This window comes from Camarhynchus parvulus, chromosome 10 (genome assembly GCF_901933205.1).
Source record: "Camarhynchus parvulus chromosome 10, STF_HiC, whole genome shotgun sequence".
Lineage (NCBI taxonomy): Eukaryota > Metazoa > Chordata > Aves > Passeriformes > Thraupidae > Camarhynchus > Camarhynchus parvulus.
The window spans coordinates 16,845,209-16,868,351 of record NC_044580.1 but is presented as its reverse complement, the minus strand read 5'-3'; the positions used below and the strand labels follow the sequence as shown (position 1 = coordinate 16,868,351).

The 23,143-nt window shown below is 42.9% G+C and overlaps 1 protein-coding gene across 1 annotated transcript; it reads right to left on the bottom strand.

Annotated features, from left to right (window-relative positions):
• Positions 1–1,521: 1,521 nt before the first annotated feature.
• On the bottom strand, positions 1,522–22,072 carry SYNM (synemin). The gene is made up of 4 exons (XM_030955573.1): positions 21,219–22,072; positions 15,828–15,952; positions 10,399–10,469; positions 1,522–8,892 (listed from the first exon to the last, which is right to left on the bottom strand). The coding sequence occupies exons 1-4, from the start codon at positions 22,002–22,004 to the stop codon at positions 5,252–5,254; spliced, it is 4,623 nt and encodes a 1,540-aa protein (XP_030811433.1). The 5' UTR covers positions 22,005–22,072; the 3' UTR covers positions 1,522–5,251.
• Positions 22,073–23,143: the final 1,071 nt, after the last annotated feature.

The following is a 23,143-nucleotide window of genomic DNA, read 5'->3' as shown; positions in this document are numbered from 1 at the left end:
TAAACTAAAGTGGCAAACAGCCTTGAGCTGAAAATAACAGCCTGTACCTCCCTGCCTGTTCTGCAGGGCCACAAAAAGGCTGACAAAGCAAAGGTCAAATAACACAGACCAAAACACTGAAACATCAACCCACCATGAGTCCCCCTCTGACTCCTGACCAAAATCACATCATGACAAATAGCAGGAAGAGGAAAATAGAAGTTTCAGCATGTCAGAAGCATTTTGGTTACAGTGTATTGCTTTTCCTATCAGGTATATAAAAAGTGAAGCAAATTCTACCTAGTATTAGGGTTCAGCATCTCTTAACTTTCTCACCTGGAAAAACTTGACCAAGCAGGTGTGATTCCAGCAGTAAATTCCTGCCACACCAACCTCACGTTATCATTTGGAAATGGAAATCAAAACCAGTACCAGTGGTTTGGGATAACCCAATAGCTGGAGATGACATCTTGCAAAACCCAGAGTTTTTCCTAGCTGAAGAAAAGGTTGCTTGTTATTTTGTTGGTTGCAGAGATAGATCAGGAAAAAGAGTTTTACCTTTTAAACCATTTAAATTTGGAGTATGAACAAACATCTTTTATTTCCACTTAATTTTAAACTCTCCTTTTCAGAATACTGAGACACCCCCATATTTTCAGTGCATCTTTAAAAGTTATCACAACTGACAAGTTGTCAAAACCAGGAAACTGAAATTTTGATGTACTGAAAACCAAACCATTTTGAGTGCCATTCCTTCTCAGAGAAACACATCAAGTTTCAGAGAAATCAGATCTTCACCATTGAGAGTTTTAACAGCAATACTGATTCACTTAATAGAGCCTGAAAACATACTTTTTCTGACAGAGGCCATTTCCAGTGGAAACTATTTTGCTGATCACTTAACCATCTTCAGATTATGCTGTGATTTAGACAGTACTTTCAGATATTTTCTTCCCTGTTTTGCAATATATGGAGAATGTGTGCTTTTTTCTCAGCGTATAAAAAATGGAGGATCTCTTCAGAAAGTCTCACTCTTTCACATAAAATCTCATTCTGACCCATTTCTTTAATTAAGAGAAAACTGGGTTAAAAGTATGAGTGATATTTTCATTACAAATCAGTTGCATGGTTAAAAAGAAAGAGGAACTTTACAGTACACTGAGGGGTACCATTTAAATATATATATGTGTGTGTGTGTGTATTTTTATATATAAAACTATTTTCCATTAAAGATTTAAATGGGTGTAAAACAGTTTTCTTTACTAGAAAAGGGTAAAAGTTAAGACATACCTTGGTCAAGTCCAGGCTCCAAGGACAATTATGATGCTGAAATCTCAAGGAATTCCACTTTCTGTGTTGCTTTATACTCTGCCTCTCCCACTACCTGTGGCTCCACAACCACTGCTGGTCCCCACGTGCTGTGGGCAGTTGGAATAAGGAATATGCCATGTTCTGCCATCATTTCTATTATCAGCCTGAAAGAGGTGAATCTTTGCTGGAATGAAAAATTAGGTTCATGCTTTGAACCAAAATTAGCCCAGCCTGAGAGAAAGGTATTTACAGACATTAAGTCCTTTTTCTTGGACAGTGCAGCCTTAAAAACATCAGACAGGAAGAAAGAGAAACATCTGCATTGATTTTCATTGTTTAATACTCAAGAGTGAAAAAGTGTAAAATCACAAAGCTTATACCACCACAAAAAACGCAGTTTCATTGCAAACGACCAGAACACAAGCTGCCTGCAAAGTTTCACACAGCTGACATCAACAAACCCAGGTTCAACATTCTGACCGTCTTTTGAAACACCTGCTGTTCACAAACATCAGCAGCACAGAGCTCTCGCTATCTCACACATCCTTCTTGATCTTCCATGCTCTATTTGCTTCCTAGACCAGTGGTTTACACATTTGAAAGAACAGTGCCCCACTTCTGGTCTATATCAGCATAGAAATACAGAGTTTTTACCCTCCCCAAAATACTAATTATATTTGAAAAGCGTTTTGTTTAATCCAAACTCAGCAGTAAAGTTTTTATTTCTATTTAATAAAAAGCATAATATGAGTAAGCTTCAGAAGTGCATGCTGACTGAGGGTGTGTCACCAACCTGCTCAGCCACAGGATATAATTCTTATGCAGAAAGTGATCACCTTGGGTGAGTTAGTACACCAGGGAGTAGGTTATGCTTGCTCTCATTAGTAATTCATGGACCTACAGCCCCAGTTCTGCACATGCAGCCACGAGGGTGCTGGATATGTCTGTCCACCTAAATACACTCTGCTGTCTGAAGGTAGAATTATCCAAAAGTTACCATTATGTCTAAATGTCTCAGGTTAATAGGAACTAAGTGGAAAATGGGTTGCTTATATTAAAACCTTTTTAAAACTTGAATTTTTTTATGTGAGGCAACTTTGTTTTCACAGCCTTTCTTCATGCAAATGAACTGTGCCTGAAATGTTAAAATCTTTTAAAAGTCATGCTAATGCACATTTCCAGTACTCTACAATAACCCAGCTTCCCAATAATTGATTAAAATCCTGCTCTTAAATAAAGTTCACTGAACAAATTTTTCCTCCAGACTATCAAAACAGAAATGTATCTTGGCATAACCTACTGCATCTGACAGTGATATGCAAAGGAAATTCTGAAGAGCTGTTGTTGCCTCAGTGGAAGCAACACTGATTTTAATTTTTTTAAATCCTTCAATGCTAAGGGCACCTACATTTTATGAGTCACTTGCTCCTCACTGGTTTATTCCCTCACCTTACCTTATAATCCTCTCAGCAGGTGAAGATAAACAGAACAGTTTTGGCATCATTGTTCCTAAGGAGCACCTGAATCTGTCAAAGATTCCACAATGTATTCAAAAATGGGCTTGGCATTGTAAGTAGCTTCTTGTTGGTTGCTAAATATATTTTCTGCAGATATTCTTGTACAGAGAATGGTAAGTCTTGAATGAAATTCCAAGAAAACTTACCTCATTATTTTTACCTCTGTTGCTTACTACAGACCTGACTTCTTCCTTCATGCAGTTATTTGATACTTGAAGTACAGAATCTGATTACTGGCAGTATGGCACCTAGCTGGAAAATTCTGGCTTATACATGATTATTAAACACAGAGATGTTGCCACCTTTAAAATCATACTGTAAACTAAGGAAACAAAAATATAGGATGAGATTAGAAGTTTGATAATAATCAACATCCTATTTATAAATGGAAGCACAAGCTCTTTTCTGAGCATATAGGAATAATTTTGAAAAAAATATTATCTATTACACAGTGAACAGTATAAATAAGCTTAGATTACATGCCTTTAGTGCTTCTACACAACTCAGTTTCCTAATCATTTTCCAGCTGTTGGTGGAACTTCCAATTTCAACAAATGATTCCAGACAAAATGAGGAAAACATTCAGAAAATTTTGCAGTGCAGATAAACCTCATGAGTTAATCTTTGGAACATTAATAGCTTTGTACAGTTTCAAACTTAGTAAAACTAAGGCACACATGGATTAAACTGTCCTATATCTGAGAGAGCAGGATATGTCAGTCAGCACGGAGCTTCTCAGCTTTGCATTTACATTCATAGTATAAAGCAGCAGTCAGCTTTGAGAAATCTACTTCTGTTAATAGTAAGGAATCTGAAAAGTGACTAGTCATGCCAGACTAAGATAGTCTAACTGGATTCTAAGATGGATCAGCACACACAAAACTAGGCTTACATAACCACAGGAAGAAAATCTGGGAGTCAGCACTGGCCGGGCTGGCGCTGCTCAGCCACCCCCAGCCAGGTGTGTGTCTGCTCTGCAGAGGTGGGCACAGTGAGTGAGTGTGTGCTTGTGTTTGTGAGCGTGTGTGTGCAGAAACAGCAGCTTCTCACCTCTGTTTGTTACTTCCATACGTGTCCAGTATGGCATTCCTTACCCCAGTGACAATTTTTTGGCTGCTGTTTTTGTTACTGCCAGCACCGCCCAGGTCAGGCCAGCCAGTGGTGCTGTGCTGGCTTCCAAGCTGAACTTATAAAGTCACTGAATTATAAACTGAAATTATGTCCTTCATTCAACCAATGTGCAATTCAAGTGAAATTAGCTTATTTGCAAACGATTTAAGTAGAAGGCAACTTTGGCCTAAGGCACATGTTACATTCAGAGGAAAAAAACAAAGGAAGAAAAACAAATTCAAATCTCAGGTTGGGTTTGCAGGGGGAGTCATTGAAGAGGACATCTTGTTTGTAAACAAAGGATTATCTGGGAATGAGCTGACACACAATGATCATAATTGTCATCAATGTCATTTGTAAATTTCCTTCTAACAGGACACATATCAGCTAATTTCACTGTGTTAGGAAATTAGGCACTATGTAATCATGTTTGACACTTCACACTTGCCTTTAGCAATACCTAGTATCAGGTAACCCATAAACTGCAAAGTAAGTTGAGGTTGCTAATGTACACAGCCACTGCATCTGTAAGGAGTTCTCCTTACCTCAGTGGGAACACTATCCAGTCTAGTTTTTAAATTTGTTTTCATTTTAGAGATATATTAAATATACTACTGTCTAACCATAAAATTCACTATTTCTCACCTGGAATACTGTGAGAAATTCTTACCTCAGTGTTACCTCTTTCTTTTTTGCACTGCATTCAAGCTATAAAAATAATGTCATTTTTGTCAATTCTTGCTATGCTTAGTTTGATCCTACAGGATCATACTTAATTTTATACCTGTAATAACTGTCTCTTATAATGTATGCATTAGGTATTGCATATAAGCACACAGAAATGGAACTGAAAATCAGCTACTACCACTCATTAGTCTCATATTCTGTTAAATTTGTGGTTAGTAGCTTGAGATTCAAATAGAATTGCATAGTAATATTGTAGTAACCAAGTAGAATACAGTATTAAGAAAAAAATAATTTGAAAAGTCCTATTCAAGCACACATTTAATAGATGTGCTATAAAACAAACAAAAAAAAAATAGAATCCTCTGAATTCCCCAGTAGCAAATTCCTGTTTCTATGGGTAGAAAAATCTGAAAATATTAGACACAGAACTCTGAGGAAAAATATTAATAGCATGATCTCTCCCAAAAATAAAATTTCCAATAAAATAAAATGTGCTGAATAGAGGCTTAAATTCAACACTTCTCAGTCCACCATTAATAATCTAAATATTTTGAGTGTTTCCCCATCCCTTTTTTTCTCTTAAAAAAAAAGGATAATATAAAATAGGTATAAATAAACTGCTATGTAGGCTTCATCAGAGAGTCCTTTCAGAACCACTGTCCATCATTATCATTCTCCTCATCATCTTCCTCCTCATGGTCCAGGTAGACAAAAGCGACTTTCTTCTCTTCGGAAGTATCTGACCTTTGGCCGACCGTTCTTTGCAACTGCACAGTTTGATCAAAAAATGACTGTTCCACCACCTTTTCACCCTGATCTTGGGAAAAACTGGAGAGAACGTAGCCACTTCTTGTGCTTTCATTCCCTGCAAGCTGGTTGCTTTCAACGATGACCTGCGGCTGCCCAGCAGAAGGCTCTTGCTTGCTGGACACCAGCCTTGCCCCTTGCTGTTCTCCACTCTTCACTGCAGATGTTCCACTCATATTGGAAACATCCATTTGGAAAGTGTAAGCTGTTTCCCTGGAGCCTACTTTAATATGCTTCACAGAGCTGCTGCTCTCAGATGACTCTGCTATTTGTGAAAGATCTTCCACCACTCCAGCAATGGGTCCTGAGAAGACGATTTCCTCAGCATGAGTTCCTGCAGGACTTATTTTAACGTGCCTGAAGGCTCTTGAGCCTCCTGAAAGGGTCTGGTCTTCCAGTTCAGTGATTTCTGTGTGCTCAGAGACAGGCCCCTGGTAGATGATCTCTTCAGCTGTCATAAATCCCTGGGGACCCATCTGGATTTGTCTGACTGAACTTTCTGCCTGTGAGAAGTCCCTCGTGCTGCTGACCTCCACTTTACCGGAGATGGGTCCTTCAAAGATAACATGCTCAGTGTGAACCTCTTTTGGGCCCAGCCTGAAGTGCCTCATGGATCTGCTGACATCCACAGCCCCTTCAGCCTGGGAAAGGCCATCGGAGCTATTGAGTGCCAGAGAGTCCGAACCCAACCCCTCAAAAGAGACTTCTTCAGTCACTTGACTTGATCCTACTGTGACACGTCTTGTGGTCCTGCTGAAGTCTGTTGAGACCTTCTGAGAAAGATTTCCAGAATCCATCTCTTCTACAACTGTAGTAATAGGGCCTGTAAAAATGACTTGTTCTGTGGTTTTGATTTCCTTGGGGCCCAGTTTGAAGTGCTTCACAGACTGGCTGAATTCTGACAGCCCCTCTCTCTGAACAAGATCTTCTGAGGCACTGAGCTCCAGCGTTTCAGAACCAGGCCCTTCATACAGGACCTGCTCAAACCCCTGGACTTCTGCTGGGCCAACCCTGACGCGCCTCTGGGACTTGGTCTCATCAGCTGAGTGTGATGAGTGAGAGGCCTCTCCATAATCTGCAGTTTCCGAAACCGAACCGTCATAAACGACCCTTTCAGTGGCATGATAGCCAGTGCCACCACTCCGCCTCGTCATGGAGGAGCTGTAGATCTCTTGGTCAGCAAAAGGAGTGTATTTGTCACTGTGGGAAGAAACTTCTACACTGCTCCTATCCGAGCTCTCTTTCTTCAGGGAGTGTATTGTTGCCTTCTCCTTCTCACTTGTGATTACTTCACCAAGCTGATCTACATCAAATTCATCAGTATTAAGGGTCTGGGACAGATTGACTTCAGCGACAATGGTGACTGAGCCCCCCTCCTCCTTCTGATCAACTTTTTTGATATCAAATGCCAAGTTACTAGCATCCACTTTGCTGTCTTTTGTTAATGCAGAGAGCTCCTCTTTCACACTTTCTGGGAGACTGCCCTCCAACTGCTCCAAAGCTTCCTTCAACTGATGTTTAGGGTCTTTTGTTTCCTTGGATAAAAGCCCTTTTATTGAAGTCTGGAATTCATGGGGAATTTTAATTTCCTTTTCAATAACAATGGATTCAACATGGGATCTTTCACCTTCAGGATGCTCTTTTAAAATATGGGCACTCGCTTCCTCCCCCACCACTTTGTAGGTTTCTTCTGGAGACCTTGCACCTTCCTCTCTCTTACTTTGTGTGCCTTGCAAAAATTCATCTTGCCAAGAATATTTAATAGTTGATTCTTCTTCAATATGAATTTGCCCATAGACTGAGTCATCATCTTTTTCATTAATAATAGGATGCTCATCAGGAACAGATACAAAATATTTCTGTTCAATAGGTGAGTCATCTTCCTCGATTACTTCTTCCACGTGAGTGAAGCTCTCATGGCGCGGTTTCTTCTTTTTGACATCTTCATACGTGAAGGTGACGTTTTGTTCCTCCTCACCATAACGCCTCTCCCTCTCAGGGAATGAATCCTCCACTTCTTCTACTTGGAAAGGTGTTGAAAAATCAGTCCTTTCATCGGCGGTGTAATCCAGTGGCTCCTCTACAATCTCCACATTCACAGACACGTTCTTTCCGCTCTCGCTTCCTTTCAGCCCATGATGGACAATATCTTCTATCTCCTCCTTGGAAGGAGTCCCCTCAACGCCCTCTCGAATCACTTTTCTAACATCTTGGTTTGATAGATGTCCTAAGTCACCTTCATCAGAAATAGCTATGTCTTCTTGAACTTGAGACTGCACTGTGAACTCAGTCTTAATTTTCCCTTCATCTTCTTGTTCTTTCTTATCAAAATAGGTCACTTTGGTGTCTGTTGACATCTGTGAACTAGAAGACTGTGTGAAACTTTTAAGAATGTCAGCAACAATATTCTCTGCTATGCTTTCAGTTGGCAGAGCTCCCATTTTATGGCTCCCATCCCTAATTTGCTCTTGATCTTCCAGACTGGACTCTGCTTCTGAAATCCTCACTTGGTGAGTTTCAGCAGACTGAGTTACATGTTCATCTGTTTCTCTTCCTATGGACGTTTTAACACCTTGTACCCTTATTTCTTTATTTCTCTGAGGCCCTTTGTCAGGAACAGGCCTTTCAATGCTGATTGGTATCTCAATGACATCTTTGCTTCTTGATTCCGAGGTCACAGTTGCATCTTTTTTGGTTGCTTCACTTTTCAAAGTTTTTGCAGCAGAAATATCACTCCCTGTTACCTTCTGGGTAACTTCCTCATGGATATATTTTTTCTGCTCGGTCTTCCTCCCAAAATCAACAGTTTCTTCTATAAAAGATTTCTCATCAGTTTTCTTTCTCTCATCCTTTGTTTGTTTCTCCAGCTTATCTTTTTCTTTCAGCAGAGACGTCTTCTCATCTGTTGGCTTGCTGCCTCCTCTTTTGTCTTTTAGTGTGGTCCGAGTTTCAATTATAGTTTCTTCATATTTAGTTGGTTTTGCATTGGTAATCAGCTCATAAGCTGGAAATCTGGTGAAGCCTGGTTTACTTCTTTCAGCATCAGGCTTGTGGTCCTTGTCTGATCTTTCAGCATGTGCTGATTCTTTCGAAAAAGATACTGTGGATGAAGTTGTAACTTCTGTTTTCTTCCTTTCTGGAATCCTCTTTTGCTGCATTTCAGTGCTTCTCCAGCTACTGTAGTCTGGAGTAAATGTTCTTAGTTCTTTGTGGTCTGTTACAATCCTTTCATCCTTTGTGACAGTCGTTGAAGGGCGATATGTTGAACCCAGCAGGTCCCTTCCAAAAGTTCTTCCCCCCGTTGTTGTGTGTGATCCAGCCAGTGTGGAGTGGGCTGAGTAATGTGCAGAGCTGCTCATATTTGTCACTGGCATTCTGTGCCTCGTGTCAGTGATCCTGGGAGCTGGTGAAGCTTTACTTCTATTACTTTCTTGATAAGTAGAGTAAATATCAGTGTAGTTATACAAAGTGTTTATAATATCTGCAAAGAGAGCACAGGTGACCAAGCATTAAAATAATGGTTTGTATTTAAAATATCATCAAATAGAGGGCATGAACTATGAAAACATGCACTATGTTTTATGAAAGAAATAATGTCTTCATTTTCAGTGGAGCTTTGTACAGGCATTCCTGCAGGTTTTGCTTGTTAATTAAGTCTGTGCATAAATTACATTAAAGCTGAAAGCAAAGCTTTTCCTCAAGTTGCAAGATCTTGCTAATTTTACCTGTTGTGCACTACTGGGTATTGTGGCATTTACTGAGGAATTACACTTTTTACATTTATACTGATGTTCATTTACAACTTCTTATTAAATAATGTATGCTGATATCACAGGCTGGGTTTTTTGCTTCATTAGCCTAAGTGCCCTGAAGTTTCTTAGTTCATACTGACATGAAATGTCACACCTGCCACCACATGCTAGAAACTGCAAACACAAATACAACCCTTCATAGCCACACAGTAAAGCACAACAAGGGAGAGAAACAAAGAACCTTTTAGGCTCTGTGTATAGAAATTAATACAATGTACCAGGTATATCTGACAGTTAAAACCAACCAGTACTGCACCACTCACATCTCTCACTCCTAAAAAGCTACCACACTTCCTCTGACTTTTGGTAGTGTCTCCTGTATTATTTCTGTATTTCCTTCCCTATTCTGTGAATATGCTGAGCACTGTCTGCAGAAGTACTGGCTAGTCCAGACCCAAACTCCGCTGTCCAGATGCAGGCACAGTGCTCACAATTTAACAGCACAGGCAAAGCTCTGTGAGCATTTCAGCCTGAGCCTCTTGCATTTCCTGCTACACACACAGCCTTCAAATGTCTTCTGGGACTACAGTAATGACCACACATTGTTAAACTCCTGAGTATTATCCAGATTAATTCTGTTATTAATGGCAATGGCCACAGTGAAGGTCCATCTTATCTAAAACCCTGTTTGCAGGGACCAAGAGTAGATACACAGGGAAGAGTATAAGAACAGGGCAAGTAAATAGTGATACTTCCCTTGTATACTCTCACAGCCTCCAGAGATTTGCAGCTCCTAAGATAGAAATGGTATCTTTATGTTTAGTAAGTCTTTGATTTGTCTTTCATTACTCTGTTAAGATACCTCTTTAAACCATGTGAACTTTTTACCACTCACAGCGCCTCAGGATGATGAACTCCATATTTTTAACTACATGTTCCTTTAAACACCTCTTGCTTTATACTTCAGAACTCTCTTAAGACCTATAGGCATCCCAAAGTTCTTTAGAGCTACAAAACATCACTCCCTACGTCCTCCACTCAAGCCATGATTTTATAAGGTATCTCACATAGAAGAGCAATATGTTGATTTAAAATATTAACACTCAAAACTAATTCAATATTCACTTTGCAATACACCCATAAAAATATACATCAGGAACATAACAGTATAACATAATAATTTCCAGTTGTATTTAATTTAATTCAAAATTAATTTTAAAATATTCATATTTTACCTTGAGGCAGTTTCCCTGCATACTCTTCTCTCCATATAATCCACGGCTTGCTCTCCCCTTCTAACAAAGCTCTGCAAAACACAAAGGGCATTTCATTAAAATACTGGGAACAATAAGCATAATATTTTACATTTAGAAGTCTTAGAAATGGAAACAATTATCCTGTAGTTGCCACATTCCACTATTCCAGGTTGCTCCAAGTCCCATCCAACCTGGCTTGGAACATTTCCAGGGATGGGGCAGCCACAGCTTCTCTGGACAAGATGTTTTACAAAGAAAATGCAAAAATGAAAAAAAAAATGACAGCAACCTTCCTGTTTGTAAAAGAGCAGTAAAGGTGGTGTTGAAGTGTGATATGAGGGAACTGTTACAGGAGGATTTGCAAGTTCTATCATTTTGAAATGAAAAATGAAGGAAAGTATAACTTCTGCTATCAAACACAGTGCTGGAGAAAATTTACAGTGTTAAATTAACCATTCCTGGTTCCTATTCCATTGTAAATCAGCACAACACATTTCACAAAAAAGGAGTAGGGAAATTCTCTGTGTCAGAAACTGCTTGGTTTCCTTTAATGCCCTCTCTGTCTGCCCCTGTCCCTTTTGGCAGTGACACTCCAACAGCTCCCACACTTCCAGCAAGTGCTGGGGCAGCAGCCTGGAAATGCTACATCAGGTCATTCCCTGGGCAAGGTTACAGGCAGCACAGTAACTTGGGTGGGTTTATGCTGCTCCTACCAGCCAGTTAGAGCATTTCTGGGTTTGGGAATGCCAGATGTTCTGCACTGATAAGACACAGCTGCAACATCAAAGCTGGCAAGAGTTAGGCTGGAGGACTGTGATAGCCAAGGCTTCTGCCTCCCTGGGGCAGGAGCTGAAAGCCACTTAGGACTGGGGTACAAACAGCTCTGCTGGACATTCAGGTCAAAACTAACAAAGCAGGTGTTTTAAGCATCACCTGTATATTTCACACTTCCCATGACTGACCACTTTGGCACTAGCAAAATATCATTAGCAAGGTTTCCTTGGCCTTGATGGATTTGTCTAGATCCAGAAGAAAAGCTGGGTTAGAACTACCTAAAAGAGGCTCAGATGGGCATCTTTCCTTCTATTTTGTGAGTTGCAAAAACTCACAGTAAAAGCAATTTATCTTTCTCCATGCTGAGAGAAGCTTCAGAGGAATTAGATCCCTTCAACACATGTAATGCTCCCAAGACCAAACATCTGATCTGATGAAGCCAGTGAGTGCCAAATAAATTTCTCTGACAGACCTGCCAGAGAAGCCGGTGGTGACGCTGCAGAAACACATCCAGGAGCTGGCAGTGAAAGTGTTAACCATGACGAAGGAAAGCAGGAATGTGGGGAGTTTGACTAAGGATTTCTGGCTGCTGTTAAAACAACAGTTGTTCAGTTGCTGCAGCAACGTATGAAGTCACTAAAAATAAGTTCCAGGAGGTAACTGTATATGGCAAAGGGCAGCAGCCCACAGAAAAGCTGGATCTGAAGTGTTACTACTGAAAGTGAAAGGCAAAGCTTCCTGAAACCTCTGTAAAACTGGACAGAGAATCAGTATTTTACTGGGCACTTCATAATATGTATGACCTCATGCTTATCAGAAACCAAGAAAATGTTAAACTGAGCTTGGCTTACTAAACTGGCACGAGAAAGGGCAGTGTACTGTACTGAGCCAGCAAACTCAGCTTGTGCTGCTCAGCTCGACCATAGCTTGAGCTTATGCAAGTCATTTTGCTTCTCTATTCCTCTGCATCCTTTCCTAATAATAGCCTCTTGGTGGTAAAGTCTGCTTTTAAACTTAAACTGCCCAAAGAATTAATTTCAACTGTATGAACTTTTAAGCACTCATAGTAATAATAAAAAAAAAAAATTTCCCCAAGCAGCACTCTTCTAAAAAAAAATAACCATGTCAGCTACTTCCTGGAAATCAAGTCCCAGATGACATATACTCCTATTTTGTTAACACTTAATTTAAGTGTTACCAGAAAATAATCCAACTGCACCGTTAGCTCATCTCATTATTAATGTCATTTATCTAAAGTTAGCAGGGACATGCTCGTCAGCCTGTGCTGGATGACAGCAGAAACAACCAGTCCATGAGAGCAGGAGGAGGAGATAAAGTGGTTGGGGTGGGGAGAGAGAACAAAAGGATGTAGTGCAAATTTTATTATGGGCATTCAGGACAGTAATGACTTCATTTCAACTACAAAAACAAGAAAACAAAACTACAAAATCTCAGATAGGACAGTTGGCCAGCAAGCCATAAAAACTCATCCTCTCTATTCTGGGTATTTGCTAAGGAGTTAAAAAAAATCCCACCTCTCCAGGAAGGTGGGTCAAGGCCATTCCACATCCTTTTTCCATCCTCCCAGGATGGGAGGATGAGGAGTGTGAAGAACAGCCGATAACTGCATATTAAATTCCCTGAACAGAACACCTGTATGACACTGGAATTACGAAGTGAAATATTTTACCCTTCAGCAACGTATTTTAGAGAGGACAGAAAAGCTCCTGAACGTATTGGTACAGGCTCTGGGCAGTCTCTGCTATGTGAAGAGAAGTTTCTGCTAGCTAAGGAGAAAGGCCTGAGAGTAATTCAGTTTCTAGGCAGGTCTTCTATCTCCTTTTAAAATCAAGAGTTTTACAGGGTAACTAATTCACCACTTCTCTCTGGAAATAAAACCTAAGCATAGTTAAGTAGCTGTGGTTTTGAAGGGTTCCAAGGATACAGAACAAAACTGTGAGACACTTGATAAATATTTACTTCAACAGTGAGAAAAGGGCTTAAGAATGAATATTCCCATGAGGTGTAACTCTGCAAAGCCACATACTTCTCTTCCTGAGTGAATCTCGGCTCCCAGAGCAGGAAGGGTGAGCAGAGTCAGAGAGGAAATACACTTGGACCTTAAGGAAGGGTGTTCCTTGCAGCAGTGATCCTTCTTCCCACCCCAGGAGCAATGGTGACTAATGGAAAGAACTGACCTTGCAAGAGAACTGAAGGAGTTGTGAAACAAAGAGAAAACACAGGAGGTAAAAGGCTCCAAGACCAGCTACCACACCCTTAACCTATAGGGCCAGGAGGAAAGGAAATGCCAGGGCCTTGGTGGGAAGCTCTCCATGGAAAGTTCAGGATGCTGGACTGAGTGTGAACTGGTGCCTTTTGTTTCCACTATGCATAAGCCAGGGTATATGCCAGCATCCTCTGTGAAAACCAACTGAAGCTGTGCTCACATGCCCTTTTTTCCACAGGTAAAAAGATCTGGGAGAGGAACAGGATTTGCAAAAGCACATGAGTGAGCTGTCCAGAATTCTCCTACTTGAGTTTATGGACTGGGTCCCCTTCCACACAGAGACATGCAAGAAGGAAGGAACTATTTTCTTGAATAAAGGGAGAAAAAGAAGAGAAGGGGACTAGGTAAAACTGCATAAATGTAAAACCACAAAGCAATTGCCTTTCAGCTTCTGATAGTTTAAAAGAAGTTTGTTTGCTGGCATTGGAAGGTTTTTATCTGTAGCAAGGCCTATTCTCTTATTCTTATCTCATCTTCAGAGGGCAGATGCTTATTTTTCCACTGACATCTGCCTTGCCAAGGCCATCAGGAACCCAAGCTGCATTCACATCCATCAGATGAAGAAATCCTACGGATTAAGGAGCTTCTGAACTGGACAACAAACACACTGCAGGTGATGCTGAATTGTTCTCCTTTCATTAACCAGGGCAGGGAAATACTTAGACAAACCAATAAGGCTCAGTGATACAACTGTGGAGAAATTCCAGAATTTCATGGGTATACAAGGTTTTCAAACAATAGAATATCTGGGCATTATCATTCCTAGTTCTGGATGAATACTAATCAAAAACAACTCTGATAATTCCGTTATTGTGACAGTGCTAATCCTGTTTTGCAGATGAATAAACCAAGGGAGAAAGTTTAATGACAGCAGCGAAAGTCAACAACAGAGCTGGGATTAAATTCAGAAGAATCATGTTTTTTAGCAAAGTTAACAGAATTAACACACACAGATAAGGATCACAGCTGGCTACCACTTCCACAGGAATGCTCCAGACACTGCTGGCTTTCCAAGGATCACAGGGATCCCACTCCACCAACAAACATCAAGCAACACACTGTCTCTTATCAAGTGACTGCAGATTACTTGTCTCCCACTGTCTGTGATTTTATCTCCTCCAGAAACCAGCCTTGGTCTGTGCCTCCTTGCAGACAAGGCATCTTGAACAGACTGCTGGTGCTCCTTCATGAAGACATTCTCTGCTCACTACTCCTTATCAAGCTCCTCAGAAGTTATTTCAAGTTTCCCATATTTTCAGTTATGCAACTGAAATTAAATTTCAAATGCATCAGTGGACTGATAGCCCACACACCTCACCCATAACTCAGCTGGTGCTATTTTTATCCAGACTTACTGGTTCACACTCAGGACACAGCATTAATGCTTTAGGACACAGAAGCATGTATTATATTTAACTGCAAATACCCCATCTATTTACACAGGTTGAATATTAATAATGCACCCAGTGTAATTAATGACAGAGGCAGTCTCCTTAAAAAAATACAGAAGTAGCAGAAGTAGTCTCACATTAAATTTTCACAAATTATCCCTTTGCTCAATAATAATTGCACATCTCTCGGTATTTGAAGATCAGTATCTCAATGAAATTTGTTGAAAATATTGTGCTATTTGTAGAAAAAACACATCATCTTTACAAGAAGGAAGGGTCTTCCTCCAGTTCATCAGTTTTGGGTTATTTAGGATTTTTTTCATTCCAAATCAGTTTTGTGCCATGTACATCATGAGTCTTGGATTTTCAACCCCACAACTATTTAGTGGCTAGAGAGAGGTACAGTCCTGAAGATTCATTAGCAGAGATGTTGTTTGCTCTTATCTCCCACTTGATCTAAACATGCTTTCATAACAAATTAAGGATGGAGAAAGCCAGGACTTAATCAAAAAGACTTTTCTGTTATCTTCCCACTATCCTGCAACTGCAGCAAGGATGGGGAACTCACTGCTTACATCAGTGCTGCAGGTGGTCACTAATCCAAATATTTAAGCAACGAAATGTGCCATGTAAGTTGATGGCAACTACATAACCTCAAGTTTTATTGATTGCAATTTAGGGATATTGTCTCCTCAGCTTGTAACCAAGTATTGCCCCCAAAATCCCCATCAATCTGATATCCACTCGACCAGGACTAAGAAGGTTTCTTACATAACACTATATTTGTACCAAGTTAACAGGATTCCTATGAATTATATTGGCTTTAGAGCCTTAAGACTCCCAAAGTCACTGTTTATATTTTAAATGCTGGAAAGAGGATGAGTGGGGCTCCCATATCTATAAAAAGAGATTTAAGTTATCCTCTGTCTAGATAACAGTGTGATCACAAATCTCACCTGTAGGTTTCAATTTCAAGGATGAGGCCTGCTTTCACCTGCAGGAGCTCTTGGTAGTCCCTCAGGTAATCTGTGATTGACATGGTCAGGAACTGCTTCTCTTCTTCCAGGGCATCAATTATTCTCTGAAAAGAAACAAATTATTCTCAGTTTTGAAAGAACATAAAAATCTGTACACTTCAATGCCTTAAAACATAAAAATTTTAACTTAAAAAAACTTATACAAAAGTACATCAATTCTCTATCACTTCAAAAACCAGAAGAAATCAGCTCCATGATATCCCCATATACAAGCTGAAATAAATTGCTCCTGAAGCAAGTTTTATGCTAAGTTCATTTTATTCCTTACTAAACTGGTTAAATTATTTCAGTTTAACCCATTCAGATGCCCTGTGCAAAAGTTATTAAGCACACATAGCAAGGAAAATACACTTCTTTATAAGACTTATATGTGACTCATTTTAAGACACACTTAAATCACACTTGAGATCAGAAATTTCAGCAATTACTTTGCCATGAGAAGCTAACCAGTATTTTCCGTTCCACAGATGTGTGGGTTCAAACCAGATTTGGAATTAGAGCATCTGAAGACACTCACAGTGTCCGCAAGGTAAAAGATGAACCTCCAGTGATTCCTTCAAGTTTTCTGCAGTATTTGGACACCTGCTTTGAGGCCCACCCAGCTCTGTCCTAACTGCTGCTCAGAAGATGGATAAAATATTGCTTATTTTCATGTCAATAGCTATATATGACCTTATGCAGCACGAATAAATATAAAAGGTTATATATATTTGCACTAAATGGCAGAAGGAAGAAAAAAGTAGAAAGCTTTAATCACTGGTGTTACCTCTCACATGAAGGGTCAACTGTCATATATATATATATTAATACCAAATCTAACCTTGCTAACTAATATGATATAGATTGCACTTTGTTCTGGGGGCTGGGAAGACAGAAATTAAACATCAACAAAGGTCAAATTGTGTTTTGTTCACGTCACTCTGCACTATGCAGGAACTCTGAAATGTCATTTACAGAGCAAAACCTCATACACGTGTACAACACTAAACAGGAATTCACAACAGTGTATTTTAGATTTCATCCTGAAAACTGCTTTGCAATCAAACTGCAAAATCAAGGCACTGATGGTTTAGTTTTAAAAAATTCAAAATATATCACTTATAGGCAGCAAGTGCTCCAGTATCACAGTATGAGCAATAGCATAAAAATGAAGATACAGCAGGGGACTCTGCTGTTAATGCCAGCATGATGTGCTAGGCAGAAGTACAAACTAAGAATATAAAGTGCTGGCATGTCAAACATTAATAGTTTTGGGGTTTTTAAGTAAAACTAAAAAGAAAGCTCTATGCAGGAAGCTGCCTGTATTTGCCTATACACGTGGGTACAGCTCTCTATGTAACACATTAATTTCAGTCTTCATTTGCCTTTGCAGCTCTTGCTAAATGATTACACTGATGTTTCCCTTGACATGACAATCCTTGCCTACAGTCTTCAGCGTACTTAAAATTCCCCTTTTATGGCAGAAGACAAATCATATCTGCATGAAAGAGCACCACAAACCCCCCAAGAGCCTCCTGCAGACCCCAGGGGAGGCACCATCCCATGGCCAGGCAGACCTTCAGCAGCTCTGAGGGAACAATCCTGCTCAAGGACAGCACAGACACAATGGAAAATCCCGAGGTGAGAAGGGAAGAAAAGTACAAGTACTGCTTTTAAAAGGAAAAGGTTACCCAGCAAGAATGGCCAGGGTGCAACAGAACCAAGAGTCAGCAGAAGGTGCAGAAGAAAACCAATCCCTAAGAGCTCTGATACAAAAGTTAAATGATTCAGATGTTTCTTGCCTGCACAATTAAACACAGAATAACCTATACATGTGCAGAGCTTTAAAATGCAGTCCCAGAAAAATCCATACAGGAAATTTCTACACTGGACTACAGAGTATGGGGAGCTCTGAAAGACAGGGGCTGTTCAAACCTATCCAAGAACACAGGAGCTTCAGTCCCTCACACCCAGGTTCTCCAGTCTGGGTTTGAAAACCCACCTGGATTCTGCCCATGGGGCTGGAGAGCACTGGGGATCCGAGAGCTGGAGTTCATGATTACCATAAGGGGCCACACAGCCCAGCCAGCTGTGCAGCAGTTCCAAAGGAATTAATTCCAGTGGGAGCAGACACTCTATAGACTGGGTGGCAGACAGCCAGACACCCAGCCCTCCATCCCTGATGCTCAAACATAAAGCAGAAGACAACTGGCCTCAAGTCCTGTCTCCAAGCACACCAAAAAGCACAGAAACTAATCCATCAAAGTCCAGCAGATTGTGAGCCAACAAACCCATTTTGCAAAAGGTAACCTCTACTTGGCAGATCTGGTGTTTTCTTCACACAGGACTCTCTTGGAAAGATCTGCTTCCCAGCCACATCAATCACAGCCCCCAAATCCCTGTGACGTCCTGCTAGGACTAAGTAAAGGAATAGAAACTGTTTTCTCACCCTTCATGTGCTCCTTTCCAGGCAGCACTGGGAAATTTTAGAAGGGCAGCAGGGGGGAAAGAATTTACTTGGGTTGTCCAAGCTGTACCTACTGAGGGAATAGAGGATTCCAGGCCCCAGCCCTTTCCATCTGGAACTATTTACTGATCCCATAGCTCATTCATGGCTCAGCAGGGGAGGAACTCACCCTGCACTTGCCTGGCTTGAAACTGCTACACAGAGAAAGGCACACGACATATCAACATTAAATGTGCATTTGACAAGATGTTTTCCCCTTCTCTCGAGCTCACAGCACTGACACAGGAACTGATCCTAAACTCAACTCTTACCAGTTAAAAATATCTGCCTTGTTTCAGAGCAGCAGAATGGGCCATGGATGGTTTTACATCCAAATAATTCAGGGCTTTCAAACCACCAGGAGTTTTTGCATCAGTATTCTCATAGCACACAGCTAAAATTATGGAAGGAAGAGACCTACTGAGTTCATCCCTTTAGCACTCAGGACCAGGGAAAATTTTCCAGTGTATGATTTACTGCCTGCCTGGTTCAGCTGCATTATAACTCCAAATACTTTTTTCTATTTAACACTGCTGAAAGCTTCAGTGAGGATAAGGGCAGTTCAGGAGGCAAAGATGAACATATAAGGCAACTGGATGATATATGGAAAATATGAATAAATCTAATTGCCATTGCAGCTGCAATGAACAATAATAACTTGACTTTAATCTGTACATACGTATCATTTCTACATGACACTCTACAATAAATAAGCATGAAATTGATGCTTTTTAAAGAGCAGTTTAAAACCCATGCTGAACATACTTCAACCGGTAAGAGAAATGAGTGGGAAAAGAACCAACTTTGATCCCAAGAACGGAACCTGAAACAGCTGCTCCTACGCATTCCATAATTTTTCTTCCTGGATGTGAGCAAAAGATTTTATTTCTCATGTACCGGAGACTGGCAACTGCAAAAAGGCATTTCTCATTAAAACCAAACACAACACCCTTCAGAATTAATAAATCCTATGACATATTTGAATATATATCTAGGTAATATTTCATTTCCGGTGAAAATGGGCAGATATTTTCAACACACTTTTGTCTTCTTCCTTTATTACTAAGATTTGAAACGATTTTTTCCTGTAAAATCTAAAGATGCCAAACATTCATGAGAGTACCAGAGAAGTCTGTGATGTTGGTGTCAAAATAACAATCCATTTTGGAGCATTGCATCAGGACCATTCAAGGGCATCCATTGATTTTGAGTATTTGACTTCTGCAATAGATTGCTGTCATCTACAATGGGTTTCTCCAGTTGCTCTTTCAAAGAAAAGTCTTTGAAAATACAACCAGATACAGAGATAACTGGTTTAAAAACACCTGAGCTGAAAAAGTTAAATAAAAGCCATTCTCACTGACTGTAGAGAAAAACTTGTGGCATGGACAGCAAGCTACACAAAAACCTCTCTTTACTCCATATTTAGAGGTTTTCAGTTTGAGCAATGATAACTCTCATTATAAACCCCTAATAAAAATATAGAGAGCTAGAAGGTCATGTTTTGGAAAGCTAAGAAACTTTAAATATAAAATGGAAAAAATGAAGAGATTTATTTCTTCTTTACATTTTCAGTTGCCTGTTGGATAGATTTAATTAATGAGGGATTTATATATGTCATCTTCTACTGCTTTGGGAACGTTTACATATGTGACTGTCAGAATGAATTGTCCTGTCAAAAACGGAAAAAAAAAATTAAAAGTTAAGAGCCTTTCCAATTACTTCTTACATACCTAATCTGTCTCAGTTCACAGCATCTGCAAACTATGCAGCTTCCAAACAATCCAGCAGAGTACAAAAACCAGACACGCACACAGCCACAGGTCCCAGTCCCCTCCCAGCTGCCAGCATCTCCATAATCTGCACAAAGCTGGGCAAACACGGGGTTCGGGCACACACCGAGCTCCAGCAGGGTGTTAATAAAGGGTCTAACAATGAACAAAAGAAATGTTGCCCTCAGGAAATGGATGGATGGGCTGCATGATCTAATATGTGCTCTGCCCTCCGAGCTGGATGAGCGGATACTCCGCTGTTCCGGCAGGAGCTGATCCCCTCCCACACGCGGGGATCACACATCACACCGAACATCATCCAACAAACAAACCCCCAGCTGCACATGCTCTAACCCCTGTATGACACCTCCAGCATCCACCTCCAACATCTTCTCGCCTTTACACAAAGTTTTCTTAACTACGCTGGGGACCACAAGATTTTCCCGAGGTTCACGGCACACTGGGATGGATGTAAAAGAGGAAGAAATTCCGGATTATTTCTGTGATGAGGACAGGCCCCCCTGAAGCCTCAAGGCCGTGTCCCACGGTTCATTTGCTCCCAGGGACTGCTCCGTGTCCCAAGCGCTCCTGCCAAGCCTGCCAGGAGCCTGGCAGGGCCGTTTGCCTGCTCCATGCTCTTGGCCACCTGCCGAGGGCAGGTTGGGAAGGGAGCACCTGTCACCAGGATGATGTCCCCAGGGTCACTGTCCCCCTTCTGAGTCACACCCTTCCCACCCAGCGCTCCCCAAACCCCGGGGCTCTGAGGGACTCCCTGCCCCACACAGAGACGGGCCCGGCAGCAAAAGGCTCCTGCTGGGCCACCTCCTCCTTCAGCCTGGGGAGATCCCACTGCCAGGAGGGAAAGCGGGGTGGGAACGCCCGGACCACACCGAGGGAGAGCGGCTTTAGCAGCTCCCGGGGCAGAGCGAGGAGCAGGGACGGGAAACTCGGGCTCACATCGCGCCATGGATCGGAACTGAAGGGAAAACGCGAGTGACAGGAGCGTCAGGGGAAGCGGAAGAGTCCCGGGAGCGGGGCCCATGTGCCACCCACCTGGTACTCCTCCAGCTCGGCGCCGTGGCGGTCCTGCAGGGCCAGCATCTCCTGCTCCAGCCGCTCCCGCAGCGCGACCAGCTCCTGGCCCTGGCGGTGCAGATCCTCCAGGTGCTGCCGGCACTGCCGGCTCTCCTCCCGCAGCAGCTCCAGGTTCTCCCGGTTGCGCAGCGCCTCCTGCTCCTGCAGCACCTGGATCTGCTCCTGGTAGCGCAGCAGGGTCTCCCGGCAGCTCTGGTTGAGCAGCATCTCGTAGGTCTCCTCCAGCTCCTCCAGGCTCAGCCCGGCCAAGGGGGGCGGCAGGGCGGCCAGGTTCAGCCGCAGCTCCCGCATCTCCACCGCCTCCCGCCGCTGCCGCTCCGCCATGTGCCCGTGCTCGGCCTGCAGCTCCAGCAGCAGCTCCTCCAGGGCCACGCACTCGCCCCGGAGCCGCTCCAGCAGCGCCCGCTGCCCGGCCAGTTCGGGCTCCAGGCGCCGCCGCATCCCCAGCACCTCCGCGCCCAGCGCCCGCAGCTCCTCCAGCTCCCGCCGCAGCCCGTCCCGCTCCAGCTCCGCTTCCAGCTTCGCCCGGCTCAGCTCCTCCAGCTGCATCCGCAGCCAGGCCAGCTCCTGCTCGGGCACCTGGAGCCCGATCAGCTCCTGCTCCCGCAGCTCCGCCAGCTCCCGCGCCAGAAAGCGGTTCTCCTCCTCCAGCTCCCGCACGCGGGTCACGAAGACCCGCAGGCGGGAGTTGAGCTCCTGCAACTCTCTCTTCTCGTCCCATCCCGGTTCCCAGCGCCGCCACATCTTGCTGAGCCGCGGGGGTCGGGGCGCGGTGGCCCCGGGGCTGCGGGCGGTGCGCGGCTGCGGCGGGAGCAGCGGGGTGTGCGCGGCACCGGGACAGGCCCCGGCCCTCAGCCCTGGCCCCGCCCCCGGATAATCAGCCCCGCCCCTGGCCCCGCCCCTCTGCTCCGTGGCGCCCCCTGCCGGTTCCTGGCGGCTCCCGCCAAATTCCTGGGCGGGAATCTGAGCCCGGCTTAAGGACCAGAGCCCGGTTTAAGGAGCCAAGTCCCGCTCGGGGAGCAAAGCCTCGTTCAGAGAGCAAAGCCTTTCTAAGGGAACAAAGCCAGGCTCGGGAAGAAAAGTCGAGCTCAGGGAGCTGAGTCCCGTTCAGGGAGCAAGGCCAGGCTTGGGAAGTAAAGTCAAGCAGAGGGAGCCAAATTTTGCTCAGAGAACAGGGCCCTGTTTAGTCAGGAGCCCACCCCTGCTAAGGAGCTCCCAGCATTGCTCTCCTGATCCCCTTTCCTTGTCATTCTCCTCCTCCTCCTTGTTGGGGCTCATCCTGTGCTCCCAGCACAGCCCCGGCTGCTCTGCTCCCCACAAGGGATTTCTGGATTTACCCTCTTTGCCATCACCTGCTGCTGTTACTGCACCGTGGCTGGGCTTATGTTTATATAAAGTGTCAAATGCCACTTCATAACAGTACTTTTAAGTGGAACACCTCCAATTTTGGCTTCCTGTCACAACCATAAACCTTTGCCCAGCAGAAGAACATCTCACCTCGGGGCCGAGGTGCCTGCAGCCTGCGTGTCCCTGTGCCCGCTTCTCCCGGCCTCATTTTGCACCATATAAGGGCTGGATCCAGCTGGATCCTTTCATTGACTGCCTGGAACTCAGCGAGGAGGCAGTGAAGCATCACACCCTGTATTATCTACCAAATTAGACAAAAAAGACAAGGAGTGACTCATTTCAGCCTTTCTCATCTCCCCAGGCATTCTTCTCTCCCGCTCTGACACACACACATTTCTATTTCACCCAGAGCTGCAGCACTGGGAGTTCTGCAGAGATTTGCTGCTTCACACAAGGCAGCACAGCTCCCCACCTCCATGGTTGCCCCTTAGGACCACTCCCAACCAAAGTTCTCGCATGGAAAGGACTGGAATTTG